Source organism: Bombus pyrosoma, linkage group LG9, assembly GCF_014825855.1.
Source record: "Bombus pyrosoma isolate SC7728 linkage group LG9, ASM1482585v1, whole genome shotgun sequence".
Classification (NCBI taxonomy): Eukaryota; Metazoa; Arthropoda; class Insecta; order Hymenoptera; family Apidae; genus Bombus; species Bombus pyrosoma.
Window position 1 is genome coordinate 7,146,594 of NC_057778.1, and position 21,581 is coordinate 7,168,174.

General features: G+C 42.1%; 1 protein-coding gene across 12 annotated transcripts in view; it reads left to right on the forward strand.

Annotated features, from left to right (window-relative positions):
- LOC122571111 (heterogeneous nuclear ribonucleoprotein K) overlaps positions 1 to 21,581 on the forward strand; it is a 92,840-nt gene that overhangs the window by 31,364 nt on the left and 39,895 nt on the right. For 7 of the 12 annotated variants that reach the window (XM_043734417.1, XM_043734428.1, XM_043734418.1 and 4 more), the window contains 3 exons: positions 2,235 to 2,284; positions 16,795 to 16,910; positions 19,802 to 19,858. In XM_043734417.1, coding sequence (XP_043590352.1) covers positions 16,800 to 16,910; positions 19,802 to 19,858 — 168 coding nt within the window. In that variant the 5' untranslated portion in view covers positions 2,235 to 2,284; positions 16,795 to 16,799. Of the gene's footprint in view, positions 1 to 645; positions 786 to 1,196; positions 1,218 to 1,244; positions 1,491 to 2,234; positions 2,285 to 16,794; positions 16,911 to 19,801; positions 19,859 to 21,581 lie in introns of those variants that run through there. The other 5 variants (XM_043734427.1, XM_043734426.1, XM_043734429.1 and 2 more) reach the window with 4 other exon arrangements.

Sequence of the window (21,581 nt, forward strand, 5' to 3'; positions counted from 1 at the left end):
GCTTGTCTTTTTTTAAATATATTTTTTCTGGCGAATAAACGCAAAGAAAGAAGCACCAGCTTGTTTACGTGATCCACTGGTAAAAAAAAAGGAACGATATTAGAGGGGGGAAAAATAATGTCGTAGAACGAAAAAACGAGCGTAGGAAAAGCAAGAGGGACATGGTAGTCGGATGAAAACAGCGAGAGGGTGAGAGAAGCTCGCAACCGTGAAATTCTCTCGCCGCGTGGCGATTGCGGTGAAGTCGTTCATTGACTTCGTTCCCCTCCTAGCCCTCCAACCGTCCCTCGGATGCATCCGGATTATTCGTTCACGTCGTAGCCTCGCAGCCGAGTGCACTTACGTACACACATGTGCGTTTTCGTTCGTTCTCCAAACCTCCTCCCGCCCTCTTATACACATTCTGCTATTTGCTCCGTCTTTCTTCGATATCTCTCTCATTCTCTCTACTTCTCCCTGTCTCTCTCTTTCTCTCTCCTACTAGGCTCCCCCCTCGTGATCCGAGCCCCCCACCAAACTGACTCGTGCCTCTGCACGATGAAGGAAGAGACAGAAGGAGGCAATGAAAGAGAAAGAGATGGTTGAAGAGTAGGAGGAAGGGGGGAACCAGAGGAGAAGTAGACAACTACTCGTTGGAAGAAGCGGGCTCACCACTTTGTAAAGTTACTCGTGTTCTGTCTTCCATCTAGCATAGATCCTTACCCGTACCAACTCTCCACGCATCCTCGTTTCTCTCGGATCCTTGGTCGTGCCACGAGGTCACAGAAGATCGAAGGATATTCAAGGTACGGCCAACTCTGGCCATGACCTAGCTCGATTTCTCTCTTACCGCTTTCTCTCTCTATCTCTTTCTCTCTCTCTTCCTCTCGTTTTGGTCCGAGGAATTTCGACCTTGACGGTGTTCTCCACTCGGACCTGGAAATTGGGACGGACGCAGTTTGTTCTGTCGGGGTTCGTGCAGAGTATTAATTTGCCGGCGTTGACGAGAGAACGAGCAGAGAAGAACACGCGCCGCCACGACCTTGCTCGTTCGCAACATCTTGTCGGATTGGCGGATTAATTAGCAGTCGTGCACGTGTTGGTGTGTTTTGTTGGTGGAGAACTGTGATCAGTGTGACATCGGTCATCAGTGTGCGACCCAGCTCTAGATCTCGATATCGCTGAAAAGTCTCAAGGCATCGAGGAAGCGCCTTGGACCCGATCGACTCGTCGATCGAGTTACGAATAATTGCGTAACGGGAGAGACGCGCGGATGCTCGAACGTTTTGCTGACCTACCGGCGTGTGATATTCCTGCCGAAGAAGCCCGCGTTCGACGCTTAGAAACAGTGGCCAGTGACGTTCGCGATCGTGTCCGAAATAGATTGCGCAGAATTTACATAGATGCGCGAAGCACCGTGAAAACTATGTGAAACCCGGTGTGTCGTTAGTTAGTCGATCGTCCATCAATTTCAATTGCATTTCATGAGAGATCGTGGAACTACGTCAATGGTCAGTAAAGCGTTTTGCACAGGGGAAAATCAGTACGGTTGGAATTAGGTCGCGAGTGAATCGTCAGTGAGGAGAATTCGAATTTTCAATCATCGCGAAAGGGACGTACTACTACGCGAAGAAACCGCGACTTTCACCGATGAAAGAACGTAGTATTACGTCAGTAGGCAACAAAGCAAGCGTTCCATGCGCCGCACAGTGGAATAATGTGCTCAAGATTCTGTCACAATTGTGTAGAATTTTCGATAGAAACAAGATAGAACGATGAATTTTGCTCGAGGTTAAGGCTAAAGTACGTAGCAGTAGAATAATAAGGAAATATATACAGAAACGTGTCACGAACAGATTTTGAAAACCTATATTAATTTCGACATCTTTTAACCGAGTTGCCATTGTTAAAACCCGTACGTCGTGACGGATAAACGGTAATCTTCTTAAAAATCGTCAAATTCTATATAGATTTTGAAAACTCGTTCGTGATACTTTTCCTTATTTTTCTCTTATTCCGTAACGTTCTAACTTTAACCTTGTTCATCGCTCTATCTTATTTCTGTCGACAGTTGTACGATTTTAACGCAAACTCGAGTACCTTGTATCACCGTACGCCTTAAACGCGTGTACGTAGTGTGGTGCAGTCGGCGAAAAAAAGGAGAGGGGAAGGCTGAAGGAATTGATTCGCGTATAGTGGGTTCTAGCAACAGGGACGTGGATTAAAACGACGCTTGTCTTTTTTTGTCTGTGCAGGGTTTACTGCCGATCCATTCCGGAGGCAACTGCGGCGAACATCGTTATTGGTGAGTAACAGTTTTGCATCGACGCGGCAAGAATGCAACCGCGCTTCATTTCGCATGCGAAACACGCGGCTGAAGGAATTCAGTGACGACAATCGGCGACGACCGGCCTCGTTCTGTTTCGACTCGCGAGAGATCGTCGTCGACGATTTATATGCGGTCATAAGCAGGGACCGTATACGGTTAGCCTGAAAAAGAACGAGGATCGGTTGCATTTCATGTCCTTCTTTCTCCACTCCCTTTTGCAGCGCAGGTTTGTGTCGATTGCTTGGACGAACGTCCGATTAAACGAACTTTTCATTCGGATTCGGGTACGAACGATTGTTAATTCCGAATAACTATCTGGAAATAAGCCTCGTTCGGAACAGGCAAGTTATTCGAAACCAAATCATCAGAGTCTAATCTCTAAGATTTATCACGAGGGCAAATTATCCTATCGAGTGTATTTTATTCTAGTTGGTTCCTTTTTATTTCGAAAATCGGTACGAAAACGCGATTCTTTAGATGAAAGATAGAAAAGTTATTGTCTGTAGCGGCTACAAGTAACATTATTAAGGAATTATTACGGAACGATAATGGTCAAATAAAATATGTGCGCAGTGAACGCGAATTTAGAATTTTACATTCCGTTTAAGAAAGCGATAAAAGACTTGCGGTTTGTTGCAGTCGTTTTATCACTGGTCTAAGTTTAGAGAACCGATTGTACGTTGCATCCTGCGCGTTATCTGCTAGTTTGATATTCGTATTTGTTATGTATTCGCGATACAGCTGAACGCAGAACGCCTCGAAGCAATAATCGTGAAATTCCATGCACGGATCAGACGTTCTACCACAAAAGGGTTCGTCAGTGACTGGCAGACCGATTCGACGTGGAAACTCGTTCCTCGTGAATAGTCGTGAACGGCCTGTTACGTCGTGGCCATTTCTCGTGCTACGCGAACGCAAACAAACGTGACCGAGGTCGAACTGAATGAAATTCAAATCGGCCGAGAGCTCAACCCACTCGTGGTATTTTTGTAACGCGGTAGTTTTCGTTTTGACACACCTATCGAGGAGACACGCGTGCTTCGTGATGACAACTGTTTTGTGCTAACGAGCGTGCCTGTTCGTTACACATCGCCAAGTTGGAAAATTCCATTTAGTTTCATTAGTACCATTCGTAAAGTCGACAAGAAATTACGTTAACGCCATATTTCTCATTTTCTTTTCTCATCTACTACTTATCCAGGATAAGAGTTCGTCCGATAAATTTTACAATAAACGTTATGTACTTTGATGTGAAACATACGCGCTAAACGTTTCGCGACAACGCTAGTTTTGAAGTTTCGCGAAGACAGTGAGTCGAGTTGGAAGGAGGCGAAACGAAGGCTCAAGGAAGAAGAAAGGAGGCAGGGTATGGAGGGCAAAGGGAGCAGAAGAGTGGTCAGACTGGTGTACCAGGACGTTACACCTTGGTAGCGAGAGCATGCTCGTAGCAGCTTTGCTTCGTCTTCTCTTCCGATCCTCTTTCTCGAGTCTAAGGCTAAGCATGGAATGCCGCGGGTAGGGGAAGGGTTAGCGTACGGATAAAAGACCCTTCTCGACGTGCTACGCGTTCGAGGGTTCTCGCCGTAGGGTCAAAGAACGCGAGCGGTAGCGTACTCGACGGTTTCGCGGTGTTGTTTATACAAATCGATCGTACCGTTAACGTAATCTCAGGTGCATCGACTCGAGACATCGACACAGTCTGCGCGGTTTTCCCGGCAACGGAACTGAGAAACGCGCCTGTCCTCGAAAGCGTACCTTTTTCGAGGGCGGCTTCGTCGTTGAAAGGTTTCCGGTGATCGTGCTTCGTCGCTAGCTGCGTTTCAGCCTCCTTTTCCGCATCGGACTTACTTCTGAGGCAAGTAACTAAGGTTGAAAGTAAAAGTGGTGCACCGTGTGGTGGTGCGAAAGCAACGAAATCGAAAATTACAATTACAAATTACAATTTTATGAAAATATATAGACACCACGTTCGAGTAAAAGTAGTTTTGGAGCATCGTACTTTAGAGTTACTTTAGAGTTTAAATCGTAGCACTGTGTCTTTTTATGCCTACATCTTTATACGATATAAAACCAAGACGCTGGAAACTTGGAAGCTTGGAACGTGGAAACTTTGAGTCTTTGAAGCATTGCGTCTTTTCTTTGATGTAACGATACGTCTTACATTTTTATCCACTGTAAACTCGAAGTATTCCGTATCACACCTTTTCATGATGCACACAGGCGACAAGAGTTACGTAAATCTCTCTGCGTTTTGTGCCGCGTTAATTTCTTTAGACTTCCTTCGTGACATTGAAACAGATTTTTCCAAAGGAAACGTCAATTAGAACGACGAGGCTTTTTTAAAACGAAACCGTGAAATCATGCGAGGAGTATGCATCAGAGTCTACAAATTACCGCACCCATGACGTGTCAATGCGTCATATCTACCGCAGTACACCGTGTTTTGACGCAGTTCTTACAGTAAGCAATTTCAAACATTGCTTAAAGAATAAAAAAAGCATCAAAGAAATTAGTTATTTATTTATTGTCTATTTATCTCCTGTTTTTTACAAACAAATTCTGTGTCACTCGAGGCAGACATTGAACGATCGTTAAAGATAAATAAAATGACTTTTACTTCACATCGATATATGCATTTTATTTTTTACTAGTCTTTTTTTTCATTAATTACTTTTTTGCTTTCTTGTACAATTTATGATAAGATCGGGCACTTTTAATGCCAACAGGTATATTAACCTATTGCAAATATTTCCACCCAGTTAGTCGTGACTCTCGATCCTGCCAGGGAACGAATTTCCGGTTGGTCCGGTTTCATAGAGTCTAATTTCGGAGCTGGACCGTCGCGAACTAGGAAATGTGGATGGATGTTGACAGATGAAAGATCGTCGTTAGAGACACTTGTCTTATGGAAATAATTAACCCGTCAAACGCGTACTGTACAGGCTATATCGATTTCTGTTTTGTTCGAAGTTCATTGCGAAGCTGGACAAAATTAGAGTAGCAGTCACTGGCTACGCACTCGTCTATTCTTAAAAAGGTCTTGATGTTTTTGTGTCATCGTCCTCTCTTATGCTATTCTATTCTTCCATCGGGGGAATTTTTCTTATGAGTTTTTCATTGTTTTGGACATCATTGTTGATGACAGAGTTTGGCCTATACATTCGGTCAGGATTTGTACCCCATTTGTGTATATTGCCACAGTAGGTGGATGCTCATACGACGTCATTGAGATCTTGGAAGCTTCCTACTTTTATCCTCTACAATTGCTATGTTCGTTTTTCTTACGAGTAGAAAAATTACAATTAATCGTAGCTTTTTTATTTTAATACGAAGTCTAGAAATTAACCATTGCTGCAAATAAATGGACTGGCGTTAAGAGAATAGTACAATAATAAGATAATATATAGTTTCTAAGCTACACGGCATTGAAGAAGGTTGAAGATAGTGAACGTTCAGCTTCGTTCTTGTGCTATTAATTCATTCTGCAGGTGTAAGCTTTATCTAGTCGTGTATTACCTAAGAATTTTTCATTTATTCAGAGAATGTTGCTTCTACCGTGCAGTGAACGTTGAATCATTCGTGTCTATATCATCGATCGCTGCTTTTTTTCCATGTTTCGTCATCGACGCAGAGATATACCTGTTTGCTTACACCGTCCTTGTACTCATGCGATTAGAGACGCGATAATATAGTTTGCGTTAGCTTCGTAGATGACATTTCAACCTCGATAACGATATATAATCAGAGTTCTAACCAAAGTCACCGGAGATGGCATCGATATATCTGTCCTGTGCTCGAATCCGTCGTTTCATCGATAAAATTCTCTCCCAATAGTCCCTCCCCCCTAAAAGAGGAGAGAAAAGAAAAGAAAATATACGTTTTAACTTAGAAAAATTGTTGCTTGTACACTTCGTTAAATAAGAGAATTTTTAACTAACACGAATCATCGTTTGCGCGAGGATTTCGAGTATTCGCAAACTTGTACGAAATAGCAACTAAATGCGAAATCTATTGGTAAACGTGTTCTCAAAGTTCGAGAATCCCACTTAGAAGCTTCTATTCGCTTGATCGAATGAAACAGAGACTAGGTTCCGTTGAATGCCGCTACTCGAATCACGATATTTTATTCAGAAATAATCGATCCCGGCTGCAGCGGTAGGATGAAGAAAAGTACGAAATAATCCTGACTGGCCTTCTCAGTTAGTACAAACCGGGAAAAGGATGTACGTGAGCCAGGATATCGGAAGGAACGGGAAGGAATCGGCGATTACTTGCTCGCTCGGTTGTAAATTGCTGGCTCGCTGAACAATCCCATTTACACGAATAATCTGCGCGAGGACGTGGAGTGGCTGTATCGAATATTCGCGCGGCGATGACTGACTCTATGGTTACGTGTGATATGTACGAGAAAGATACGCGCTCGACAAAGTGGCTCCAGCGGAACTTTGCGCCTGCGAAGAAATTAAGATGTTTAGTCAAATTTTTAAGGAATATTTTTGTTTTTTTTTTTTAACTTCCTTATAGATACTGTTTATATTATTGTCCTTGTAGGTATCGAATATATCGGGTATTGTCTTCGAAATAGATCGTCTTACAAACAAAATAAATCACCACTTTGTTTTCTGTTCTCTACGTTATATCTGTTTAAAAATTTGTAACCCGTACGACGCTCTTTTAACGCAACTAATTCTCTCTTTCGCTTTACGTTTTTCGCGCAGTAATCATCGATGCGTTTATTCCGCGAATAAATGAATAGAAATCTCGCTCGGAGATGTTTAATTGCGTGAATAAAATTCATTCGATGGCTTGTTATGGAAGTTCTGTACAGATTTTATGCGATACAGGAATTGATATATTCTACGTTTAATTAGGAAATTATTGAACGACGCAGCGACACGTTTGAGCAAACGGGCGATATTTCGCGAATGCGTCGGCTAATTTCGGAGCGCGAGGAAGTGTGGGAACTATTCAACGAACGTCTTTATACGCGACTACGATAAATGGATGAAAGCTCGGCGAGATGTCTTCCCTTGGTCGTAGAAATTAACGGTGGCCGCACAAAGCATAGTTGCTCGAATCTTGTCTTGTAGTGATTCGCTGAACCAAGACTCGTTAACACGTTGAATAGTCTCTTCTGCATTGATATTAACGAACGTTTATGCCGGTGATGTAGTAGTCTAATTGTGGAATTCGTTCATCCAAATTCTTCTCTTTCACGTAACGTAGGAGTATTGCGTCGAAGGCGAAAGATTTTGATTCGTTTGCCGACACTTGATTCTCAATTTTTGTCTTTTTACAACTATTTGCACGTGTACTGCAAACTTTTGGTAGCCGTGAATTTTTCGTTCACACGATAATCTCAAACGCTCCGTCCAAACATTCTCCTTTCGCACCTCTCCACGCCAAATATTATCATTCGCACCTCTATCGTTTTCTTTCCTGATATTCTTCACTCATTCAACGAAATCACATTTCCACAATAGCGAGAATTCCAGGGCAAACTACATAGCAATGTCGAAAGTCTTTTTTTCCCGGCTTTTCGATTCATTCTTCGTCGGGTGAAAGGAATCTTTGGGCTCTTGTCACAAACTGGTTTTTCTCAGCCAGTCCATCGACCTTCTTTCTTTCATTTCCATTTATCGGAAGAGGGCAAATCGATCAGATTCCAGCGCAAAACTCCCGCAGAGTCTTTTGATTGGTTCGCGTGTGCCAGGTCTGTTTTTGCCGCAGTAGCCTTCCGTTGCATTATCACCGATGCACCGACAACCGGTTCGCCTTTTATTGCCTGGCTGCATAAACGTTCTCAAACATTTAACAAGCGTTAACGCGCCTGTCTGTTGACATAACTGTCGGTATTTGCTCGGAAAGTGCGAGTCCCCGATGCCTCTCCCGATCTGCTTTAAACCATTCTCTTTCCTCGAAATGTTCCCAACCAACAAGAAATTCCGTTGATTCGACCGATTTCAGCTGTTAGCACGTTTTCCGTCGTCCCTCGAACTCTCTTTTTCTATTTGCTCGATTCTTCCGTGTAGCGTTTTTTCTTTCTTTTTTTTTTTTTTTTGTTCGTGCGTTTTTTCGACCGTTCTTTTATCATTTATCGCTCTAAGCGAGCGTTTCTGTAAAATTTCTGACCTCGACAAATTTCTTCGCCCTATCTTGCCCGTTTACTTTGCAAGCAGAAACACAATTGCGAGGGCAATGGATTCCTCTTTGATTGTTCTCTGTTTGGCGGGGAATCCAGGCGAACGGATATCGACAGAACTTTATTTGTTTCTGACAAGTTATTCGATAAGCGGCAAAGAGAGAAACGGCATTGTTGGCGTCTATGCGAGATACGTAGACACGCGGTAATGCGCAGTCTGTAATTCCTTATCACAACTGACATAACTCCCCAAGAAACAGACGTTGAATGGATTTTTAAGTTCCTTGAAACGAATGAAATTCAACGTGACTCTGTTATCGTCGGGTATGTAAATGTTTTCTCATTGAGTTCGTGCTAGACAAGCAAACACTTTTTTGTCTCGTCGCACATCGTTCTCTTATTTCTCCTTTTGTCCGACGCACGTTCTTATGCAACGTAATATGAAATATTCGACACGTAAGAGTGGACAAATTTCCAATTTATACACGCCCGTAATTGCGTGCTGCATTTTCATACACACTGAGCAAAGCTCAAGCTGTTCGCCCGGTATTTGGAGCAAAGACTCGGCCGTCCAATCAGCGATATCATTGATCACTCTATTTAAAGAAGCCGATGGAAAGCGTGACGTCAAGCGTCGAATTTCTAAGCCAACTCCGTTTAGTCTCAGCCGAAGCCGGTAATCTCACCTGCCAGCGTCCCTTCGATCCTCGTCCGCCACTTCGAATATTACACGCGTCTCCCTGTTATTCTCCTTCTCTTCTCGCAATCCGCTTTGCGAGAACCTCGCACGTTCAATCAGAAAGTGGTTTACGTCGATGGAATAGTTCTCATATAATTTCGATACAAATCGAATCATTTGCAATGGAATTATGCGGATTTCAAATCAGAAACACTTTGCATTCTTGTATTTCTGGGATATAAATCATTCAACGAGGCTGTACTAACGGTATTTAAAACCCATTCGCGAACAACGTTTGTACCCATCGCGTTGTAACGTTTCTCTGATATTCTAACGAATGTTATTTTATATTGTACTAGAAAATACGTACGACTCGATTAAATTAATATGTATTTATATTATACAGATAAGGAATAGATTTATAATGGAACGATTATGATACAAAAGCAGCGAAAAGCATTCGCTGTGTTTTAAATATATCCTTAATAATTATCCTAATAATTTATAGCCGGCAGTGTACTTGTAAAAAGAATCGCGGAAAATTGCCAAGAATGTATCTACAGAATTCCTACGAAGAATTAGGTAATGGTCAGTTCGTAATTCTAGTGTTAATAGCGTGAAAAGAATTTGGACTTTGCTTATCGATCTATAAAGTGCACACAAACGTGTTTAATTTTTACGGCGTCGACAAACGATACTAACGTCGGACGAAGTTTATAACATGAACAAGATTACATATTCTCGACATGCGAGGCAAGGTTGGCTCAACTGAGAGTAAATATAATGGGTGGAGAGTGGTTTACCAAATTACGAGGAAAATCCCGTGGGAATCGTTGCCAGGGTTTGGAGGTGGATAAACGTGGATGAGACAGACGAGGAACTGTGGTAAAAACGGTAAACAAGTTTCTTTCGTCGGGACATCTTGAATTTATAGTCTCTACCGTATTCAATGTATGGCCACAGTCTGCTGGTAATTGCCGCATTTTCCACGACTTCTCTTTTTCCCCCATTTCCTTGATTTTCTTGGACAGTGTCGGTTTGCACGTCGTTGACGTCGTTTGTATCCGGTATTCGGTCGTTTTAAGCATTTCCATGGTTTATTGCGCCATAGGATTCTGCTGGAGGGAGAATTTTTGGCGGTCCTTAAGAGGATAGATAATTTATGCCGGTGGTTGCGAGGAAAATTAGCATTGCAATTATTCTCTTCTAAGATGCAAATTGTCACGGAAATCGGGAAGAAGGTAATAAGTTTAACAGTTGGTTTACTCGAGCAAGGTAAACGCATGGAAGAGAGGAATCGTGGTTATTTCAACGTTAACGTGCAATCGTGGCTCTTTACCGAGAGTCAACGGAAGATGTAGCTTTTTCTTTAAACAAATTACGGGTAACGGTGGAAGTAGCGTTTAGTCGAGAATTAAGTTTAGCGATGGCGTATTTTCATCTCGTTGATTAAAAGCAAAACTCAGTTTTTCTCTCGTTACATAAATAACAGGTCGACGTAACCAATTAAGTTTATTCGTTTAATTGGCATTAGTGCGATGTCGCCCGCTTGTTGTTCGTTGACCCGGTTAAGCCGGCATAGAATCGTGAGAAGAGCCGTCCCATTTCGACTTCGATTCGATAAATCCAGCCACGATCAACCTTGTTTCCCTTATTTCCTCCTCTTGTTCTCTATTTCCCATTCGATATAGTAATACTATCCACATTTTCGAAATTCGTTCCTAGAAATCTCATACGCAATAAACATCACCGAGAAGAGATCTATGCCTCAGACTAGCTACATAGTCAATGCGAAACCTGCAGAGTCAACATCTGGTGTGCAGAAGTCCTTAACGTTTCTTCCGACAAAATGCTTGGAAACTGGGTGTGTTTGAAAATGTTTCCAAGCCTACTTTTCCCAGTCTATTCCGTTTCCACGAATATTCAAACGAATCGTGTCTCGTAGTTCTGTTGTAACGTTCGAAAAAACTGAAAAAAGGACAGCCGGTTATCAGGCTGTTAGCATCTGCCGGAGGGTGGTTCCGTGGCACACAAGGTTCACCAGGAAGACGGAGAAAGCGGGAGAAAAGGGAGAGAAGCACGACATGCAAACATCATATTTTACTGGCACCGAGCAATTTTGGGGCGCGATATCATTGTCGCGCTGGCTGCAATTATCTCGGATATCCGTCGTCTACGCCACGTCGAAATAATTACTTGGACCGCGTAACTACTAGGAGTGCAATTACCGCGACAAGAGACGGCTCTCGATCCGCGTGTACCATGGATTCTCCTTCCTCTTGAACGCCACTATCGTGCAACTTTCGCGAAAATTGGAATATTTCGGTTCTGTTCTGATTTAACAATATTGCCCCCCCCCCCCCACCTTTCTACCTATTCCTTTGACTATCGATCCACTTGACTTCGTTTCTCGAAGCATCCCGGCGCACGAACGAAGTTCGTTTGAGAAATCGATTCTTTGCGTTTGACCTATATAATCGTCGTTCGTTTATTCTATTGAATTTATAGAACGATTGCAGAGCGCTCCTTCCGATGAATAGAATAAAGCGAACTGTGGCAGTCGCTCGGAATAACACATTACGGAAAACGTGGAATAATATTTTAAGTAATAACAAAAATAATGATCAAAATTATGCTGTGTTTTCTTGAAATTTGAATTACGTCTGTGATTATATAATAACTTTTTATCTTTCCTACGTTCTGTCCAAATGACTTACATACATATTCCATGTATGTCGACTGCGGTCAACGCTCGTACCGAAGAGATTAAATACAGGTGCGTTTGACTTGCAACGAGGATTCGTTGGTTGATATTTGCGGGCTTGCGTGAAATAGTTGCTTCGTTCAAACAACGAAAGTATAATCAACTTAAGGCAAAATATCGTATTCGTTTGAAAAAGTGAAAGCTCGGCGCGCGTTATCATCGGTCCACGTCTCTTTAATACGACAAGTAACAATTTATTTGAAACGAAAGGCAACGAGAATTTTCAATAATTTGTAATTTAATTACAGAAATAAAAATTAGAAAAAATAAAATATCGAGAATTTGTCATTTTACATTGTTCAATTTACTTTTGCGTAACACGTGTGGTTTCGCGAAACCGCATCCTTTTCGCCTGGTGCTACAATTTACGGTACATCCGTACCGAAAATGTATCAAACGGTTTGAAATTTCAAGTTGGCGGGTAAAACTCTGATAATTCCCTCTCACAAGAATCTAAACTCAGGGTTACACATCACTTTCACTTCACCCTGTATAAATCGCAGATATTATGGTATACATGCGGTTGCGTTTCATAGACCCGTCGAAAGTTCATCAAGTTCAAATTCCCGCGTCAGGTTTAGCGAGTTTAAGCTGCTCCCAGTTCCTAATTGCGGTCTCCCCTTCGACCTGGCTTTGATGCCCTCCATCCTGTGCCCCTATATATCAGACCAGCAACCCTTTGGAGTGGCGTGCGGACTGGTTATGGACTAGTTAGTCGATGCAGTGCTGCCGGCAGTGGACTCTTCGGCGCCTCACGCTACCTTCGTTGCAGACTCTACGGCGCCCCTTTTCATCCCTTCCTCTTCACGTTCCTTCCCTCTCTGTCTTTTTCCCCTTTATTCTTTCTTTTTGGCTTTCCATGGTCGAGCGGACGGCACGTGTCGCTAAAATGAGACCGATAGACCGAGTTTTTGCTGAATAATTGATAAATATTGTATCAATTGTGACCGCGTGTAATCGAATTTCTCTTCTATCGAATACACACTGTGATCGTAAAGCGAGATAGATACCGGGATTTATTAAACTTAATCTATTTTCTTTTTCCTCGAATTAATTCGTATATTTTTTATTTGAAAAATATGTTCGCAAATTCAAACGTGCTTCGGAATCGACGCGTTACGTGGAAATTACCCACGACCCATTATTTTATCATTCGCTTGCCCCCTCGTGCACAACGATCGACTGATCCACCCCCTGTTCCACCCTTACGGTAATGGTCGGACGACCAGAAACGTAGGAGGTCTTTTCGAGTTCGTGTCACGACACGGTCTGGTCACGCACGCTGCTTGTTTGTTGAAAACACGATGGCGCTAGTAAAAATAAATCTTGTAGTTAGGTGAAACGAGCGGTCCATGATCGGTCACACCACGTAACTCCAGTGCCGTATATTTCTTCGCGACTTTCATGTTAACGGGCAGCTTAAAAGTCGTTCCATTTAGGAAAAATTCACAGTAGGAGATACACGAGTGTTCCTTAAAGAGAACCAACAGCGATATTTCATACTCGCGTTCTTTTCCGATCGTTTCCACGAAGGGGATTGAAATCGTTTGATCGAATGGCTCGTCGAGATCGAATGCATCACGCGAGACGGCGGGAATTGATCGAGTTATCGCGTGGACGAAAATGTTTCCGGCTGTTCGACAGCGCAGGAAATTGCCTCCGTGTTTTTAACGAAAAATTCACACGGCAACGGGACCGTGGCTGCCAAACAACATTGTCAAAGCGAACGAACTCGCCGCGAAGAATCGGACACATTAATATTCATCATTCCTCGAACACGCTGGAAAATATAAAGAAAGGAAACAAAGTGTCAGCGTTCCCTAGAGCATTTCAACCTCATCAAATGACTTGGTTGAAATTGTTCAATATCATCGCAATTTTTAACTCTGATCTGACCTATGATTTCTTCGATCCAGATACATATTTGCAACTTCATTTATGGCAATGCAAGAAATTTACAATCGCCTTGTATGAATTTCTATTGAGAAATCGGTTTATCAAATAATTTATTAGTTACGAAACATCAATCTCGCGAGCCTATCGTTGCGGATCCTCTCAGCCAGGTAATTTTTTAATCTTCTACGTCTCTTTGCTTTCGAAATCGTTACATCTGCTCAAAGTCCGTAGCTTTTTAAAATCGTTCGTAGTTTTTAGTCACGTCGTCGGTTTTGAAATTGTTATTTTCGACGAACGCTTCTCTATTTGTAGTCGCATCGATCACGATATTTATCCGCAGTCCCATGTAGTCACTTCAATGCATGTTTCCTGCGTGGAAAATCGTCAATCGGATTAAAACCGAAGCATGAGCCTTATATTTCGAAATTGTCAACAGTGTGCAACGTCACTGTCGTTAACGTTCTACGATATACAAAATTGAAACGTCCGTTAGTGTTCTTTAACGATGCGATCGTTAACGATTGCGTATTCTGTTGCTCAAGCCGGTTTCCGTGACGCAGGTTTCGTGCCTCGTGATTCTTTAACGAGCCGCGAACGAACGCCACCGCCTCCTGTTCCTTTTGCGCTTTTCCCGTCGTCTCTTCCCATCACCGCAATGAAATCGAAACGACGAATCGCGCGCACAGGCCGCTGGTCACCCTTCGCCTACGAATCGCCCCGGTAAATTATTAACGTCGCGTGTCGACCGGTCGACTATCGATTCGTCCTGTCCATTCGTTCCTTCTCCCGACGTTTCTTCGCTCTTTTTTTTCAATTTCCACACCGTGTTCGTCGTGAAAATGGCGACTTATGACGATTCGGTTTGTTCGTTTCAATTATTTTCTATGAATAGTAGAAAGCTCGAGCTTGCTTTTCGATAAAAAGTGTATTTATTTATTATTTACTAAAACTGTGCAATACGACGCATTATCGATATAGAATTTCATATGTTTCATATGATGGTATCGTCGCGAGGCTATGATATTTTGCGGAGACATATTCGCTGTCTATGCAGAAATATATTTCGTGGAAATCGATGCGCGGAACTCGATAACACATCTGAAATTCGTCATATTTTTTGGAATTTGCCAGCAAAGAGGATGAGCACGGTTAAACATCTCTGTATGATGTCATACGGCGTCGACTTTTATTAAAGTATGCTTGGCAACGATAAGCAGAAGAGAGACTATGCAAAGCTTTATTATTCTTCAACTTTGGAACTCGTCTCGCCTTTCGTTCTACGTATTCTGTTTTTATTGTCCTCGTCCTATGTCTACGTTCTTGAACTTCTCTTTGTGCTTTGGCATTTCTTTAAAACGCAAGACAAAGAAGACCTACTTTCATACGGTATCAATTCCCGCGAGTTTTATTATTTCATAGCCAAAGAAGCTAATTCCACGAAGGCAGAAGGAATTTCGTTTGCCAGCGACAGAAATCTGACGTACTCTCAATTGCCAGAATTGCGAGATTTTTCTGGTTTATCGCCGGTAATACGACGCTCGCGGCGATCGGAAGGAAGCAATTTCGAAGCCCTAATCGCGTCATGAATCTCGGTGACTCAGGGACTCGCGCGCTTCAAGCATTCCAGGGCACGCGGAAAGGAAATATCGTTTGCTTTGGCCGAATTAATAGCGCTGGTCGCGATATAAATCCGTTGTAACTGATACGTGTTTTTGTGCGAGATTTTCGCGTACTTTGATCGGTGTGAGAAGTTTCTGTCTTGCCACTTGTTTCCTCATCTTATTTCTGAAATACATTTATTCTCTATCGCACCGTGAATTATGTGGAATGATTAGTAATTCACCATACTATATGACGCAAAACTGTGTTGGAAAATAACGTAAAAAAAATGTACGTATTACGATAATAAATACGTTATAGTGGCCTGTTAAATAAATTATAAAGACAATAAAGATAGCGATGATTTGAAAAAAGCAACAGGTCAATCATAATGATATAAATGCTTCAACTTTTTTAAACATTAAAAAATTGTGAGATATCGATAGAAGGGGAAATATTGTCGCAAAGAAGTATGTTATAAATCCGTGGGATAGCTTTTTATAATCGCATTGCTAAGAAACAGCGAATAACATAAATTAAAAGACGAAAAAAAATGCGCGCATATAAATAAAACATTAACGTAATCGTGGCCTTTGGTCTACTTAACGAGGAATACCAGGCACGTTGCACACGCGGTTACTACCTATACAGCGAACCTGTTACGTCCAACTGTTCAAGGTTGACGAACGTGGAACAAATTCAGAGATAGTTTGGTCGTTTAATCGCGAATTTGTCCGAGTTACATCGATTTCCCGTGCTATCCATGTCATTAAACCGACCGAGTCGATTTAACGGACAGTGAATTACATAGCGTTCAACCCCCCGCAAACAAACGGTTACGCGAATACGAAGCATGTTTATAGGTTTATTACGAATTGCGGTCCGCGTCGCCGCTGTTGTTTCCGGAACGCGTGCGTGGCTGAAAATCGAGGGGGAACATGATTTCTCTCGGTCCGGGGGGTGAATTCGAACACGTGACGTACGTCCGGTCTTGAATCGCTTCGCTAGTTTTTGTTATATTATCGAAGGTAATGCAATCGCACAATAAATAGGTAAGAATTAACACCTTAGCTTCGAACGTTGCAACGCTGATTTTAAAAGTGTGTGATACTTTGTCCCCGATTAATATTTAATTCCTTGCGACAGGATCTTTTTCTTTCAATCGCGATAAGGAGGATTTCTATCTTTTAAATCGAGATATTCGAATGTTCAGTGTACAATTAGCATTCAACGCCATCGTCTCCTGCATTTTCACTCTGTTTATGTTTCGCTTTTACGACTAATATCGGGAAAATTAATTTTTCGGAAACTTATTCGTGGTACAATCAATTTTTTTTGCGCACATATATGACAATTTATAACACAATGGTGATGTACTAAACAGTCGATCGATATTTTTGTTGCAGAAATAATGAAGAGAGAAGCTGATGCAGGCACTATGACAGGTTCAGGAGGGCCGACAAGTCCTCACAAGCGTTACAGACAGGGTGACGATGAGCTTCGTCTTCTGATCCCCAGCAAGGTAAGATTTTATTTGTTTTATTTTTCAAATCCGTTTTCAAGTCGAACCTGAGTCCATGAATCGATCATCCGATCTTCTATGAAAGTCTCGATATTTGAGTATCCGCGAATCGAAGCGAACAATTACGTAAATAGTCGAGAGAAACTACGTAATGTACTTTCTACTTTTTCAAAGAGACTTTGCTTCGAGTACTTTCAAATTTCTGATTTCGACAAAATTTCGAGGGTCATCGTTTTTAAGCGATATCGACATATAATTAACACTGCAATTACCGACAGTTAAAACAAAACTATTTCTACCGAAATTGGTCAAAATGACTGGTTTTTAAAAAATACGTGATAATCACATATTTTTATATTTATTGATGTGTTACTTTTCTTTTTTACAAAAGGAATTCCATGTTATGTAGTACATTTTTTGATATTATTAACCCGTCTGGGACCATGATCCCTGAATGAGGGTTGGCACATTTATAAATTTGTAAAGGCAGTCATTTTCACTGGTGTGGTAGTTCTAGCGTCAGCATCATGATCGATCCGGAATTTTTCTGATAATTGATACCTTCATATCGAACGATACGTAGTAAAAATCCTGAAAACGTATGGAAAGTTGTACAAAACAAGGAAACTTGTTAATTCGACTTCGGTAAAACAGATTGTAGGACTCTTTTACGCTTTAACAAGTGCCAGTCATTTAGACACGGTATATAGCCATGATACAAAATTATTTTGATTTTGAACGAATAGCAAGAAAGTAAAACTTATTGTATCGTATCTTTAGTTATCGCTACATAAGTCATTACATCACCGCAGGAAGAAAATGTAACGTGAAGTAGAAATTTGAAAATAAAATTATTAAACCAGTCATTTTGACAGGTATTGTAGTTCCAGTGTTGATTTTCCCCGTCGGTTTATTATAAATCCGTCGCTATTGCGAAGTAGAAAAATATTCGAGTCTTCGTTAAGCAATAATTGCACATTGAATTCATTTTCGTAGTATAAATGAATTTTTATTACACTGATGTAATATAAATAGAATTAACAAATGATCTAAGAGACTATGCATTCGTGACAGTGGGAAAGATATGGACGCTCGTAATTAAACCTCAGAATACATCTCGGATAAAAAGAAATACACTGTCATGAAAATAGGAGGAAGGAAAGAAGGAACGAGAATCTCGAAAGTAGCGACAACGTTTGTAACGAGGATTGGAAAGAAATTATTTTAGAAGAAACTTTCACTTTTACCTTTCACTGCGACAAATGAAAAGTATGCAATGCGGTTGAGAACAATACGCTTTTCCGCCAAATATTCTTCGCAGTTGAATTTCCAAATAAGATCGCGTAAGATACGTCTTTGCAACCGTGTTTCTTACGACCAGATAAGGCTTGGCGACGAATCTAGATGCTGCCAAGTTTTATTTTCCCACGTGTACGATTTTCCAGCAGACTGTTCGCGATCGCGTACACATCGTTGGCGAAGTAAAAGCGGCTTGCCATACCGTGTTGTAACTTGGTGTCGGCACGTTCGCAATCGCGGAACGCCGAGTTCTTCCGGTCATTGTCGCTGCGCTCGGCGAACCGCTATCGGATTTCCTTCCGCTTTCTTTCCTCCGGGAAAATTCTCGAAATCCTGGCGGGATACCTCGCAGCTAGACGGAAATTTTGAAATTCTTTCCGGAATATCTAAAACGTTTGCGATCTTAGAATTCTTTATAAAAAGCTTAAAAGGTACGTGTGGTGTAAGTGAAAATGACCAGATATTTTTCATTACTCTGCTTGCAAATATATCTTATATTAAGTCAATCGTTAGACACTTTAAAATTTCTACGCTGTTTCTGCTTGTATGTTTCTTTAACACGAAAATTCACGATTGCTTCAGTTCTACGTATCTCATTTCATTTATCATCAGTTTCATCAGGTAATTCATTTTCGAAACATCGTCGTTTTAAAGGATATTAAGCTCTGTGACTGGTCGGAAGAAAAAGTCTTCACACACAGCAGAGAGACATAAAAGGAAACTATGTTGAATATCACGTTCCATATCGAAATTCACCGTGCAATATCTCGCGTCTTAATAAACCGAGATTGCATCCCGAAGAAAAGGGAAACGTGCATCCCAGCAGGGGATCGAGGTACAAAGGAGCAGCTCATTTGGTGGCTGCATTTATCTCCTGTCAATTTCACCGGCAGTCGGGTCGATTTCGTTCTCGTTGTGTTCGATCGTGGCTCGAGATCGGTCGCGCACCAACGATCGAGTACAATGTCGATTGCGGCCCGACCGAGACACGCGATCGAAGACTCCGCGAAAACGGCTGTCGGTGTCAGGGTCGATCGATGGATCGCTCCTTTCGAGAGTGATCTCATTCACCATCGCGGAGAGAACGTAATTATCGCGCGCTGCGTTTTCCGCCCGTGCTATGTTGCAATCGGCTCGCGGCTGTAACTTATCGTCGCTAATCGCTGGAACGTGGCCAGCGGCGCGCATTCAACCGATCGAGAAACGATCGACCTTCTCCGTGGTTCGATTCGCGGCCGTTCCCACAAAAATCGTGCAAGACGAACGAAATTGGAGCATGCGTCTGCTCCATCCCCCGTGGCTGTGTGTCGAGGCCGAGAACTTGAGTCAGCATACTCGATTTTATTTGACGCGAGATTCCATGAAAGAGTTGGTCGCGTGAAAACGTGGCGGTACGCGATCGATAATGTAGTCGATACTTGTGGCTATTGGCTATGTTGCTGATCGTACATGGTCGATATTGCAATATTGCAGGATCGATCGTTATTAAATATGAGAGAAAGTAGCTCGAAGTATATTTTTTCGAGAGATTTTTCGCTTTGATATCGAATTAAAAGGACAGTTCTTATGGAAGAAACGATTGTATGTTACAGGTAGCCGGTTCGATAATCGGCAAAGGTGGCCAGAATATCACCAAACTGAGAAGTCAGGTAAGCCGTTGCTTCTTCCGTTTCCGTCGATTCCGTTCCCCTCGATCTTGTTCTTTCTATCGTTCGTCCGTGTTTCGGGGGACAAGTACGAGAGACAGAAGAAGCCGAGTAAACGATTGGAAAGAAATGAGATAAGATGTTAGACAAGAAGATCGTGAGAACGAATTTTCAACGGCGAAATAACCGTGGCGGATATATAATTTCGGATAGTCTTAGTTAATCAAATGTTTGATTTTCGGCGGAGAATCATCGTATTTTCACGAGCTTCTTGCTCCGTTCTCGTTAACTAATCTCTCGTGCGAAGTTCTAGAGGCGACCATGTGACTATCGTCGATCGATCGAGTTCTCCGATTAGCTGGAATGTTTAGGGAGGCTCCGATGAGTGTATTTCTGCAACGTGTGTGCAAACGAGAATCGTGTTAGCTCCGAGGTACAGCGTTTTCTCTCTCTCTCTCTTTCTCTCTCTGTCTCTTTTTCTCGAGCGTAGCAGCCCATTTTTTATTAGCCAATCTAGCAGACTGTTATTATTATCATTATCATTATTATTATTTTGTTTAGAAGGCTTTGAAACCGTTCCTTTTTAACACATACGACAGAAAAGATATGCAGTATATACATACATACACACACACGTACGAAATATCTTCATCACGCATTTTGTTTCTTCAACTGGAAAGTTCCCTTCGTTTCCCGCAAAATTTGCGTTCGCTTGACCGACACGATGATTTGTTTCCCTGTTCTCGACCGTTTTTCGAAAACGACTTTGCGCGACTCGTGGTCCGAGAAAAGCGCGTGGGCGTGAAACCGCAACCGGCCCTGAACGATCGATTAAAGATGCGACTCGAGTAAAGCCTGTTGCACGCGCCTTCCGATCCAACCCTTTCGATCTCATCTCGAAGGGATTAATTAACGGTGCTAATGAATCGGAACGAATACATTGCAATACGGTGTAAATCTCGTTCGAAAGCTTATTTCAAAACTAAATTCAACTCTGTTGGCGAGCTGCTAGAATTCCCAAGCAAAAGGAAAATACGATTGGTAGTTTAATTGCTCGTATAATAATTTATTTGAGCAGGATTTTTTTCATATCTAAAATTGAATTTCAATCTGTTAATTGCGACCCACGATCGTTCAGTTCGGTCGAGCACGTAACAGGCATTACACTCACGAGTTTCTCAATCGATTTCTTGCGCAACACCGATTGTTCGCCTCGGTGTTTTTTCCACCGACCTTGAGACGCCCGACGAGACTCACCCCGCACGAACCAGAACATCGGAGGGACACGACGAAGCAAAGGTTCGCAACTTCGTGTTGCATAGCGCGCGATAAATCGAAGAAGCTAGCCCCTGAACAGTTTCACGAATCGCAGATAACGAAATTACAAGGATTACAGACGTTTCCAGCGATCGTTCGTACGGTAGGTTGCTGGTTTTCGCGCGAAGCAGCAGTTAAACGAGAGCTCGAATATCGTCGTACTTGAAGCTCGCGTTTCAATCATTCTTATCGAGCGAATAGATGCGAACGAACGATCTGTAAAAATCGAGCAAACCATCGTTCGTATACACGGTTCATTAGTGTGTCTTTGTGCGTGCCTTTTTAAATACAAAGAGCAACCAATACCAGCGAATCAGTTTCACACGATGAAACGTGAAAACGTTGAGAACTCGCAGACTCAGGGACAAAATAGAGTGGATTCGACACAGCGAATGCGTTCGATCGATTT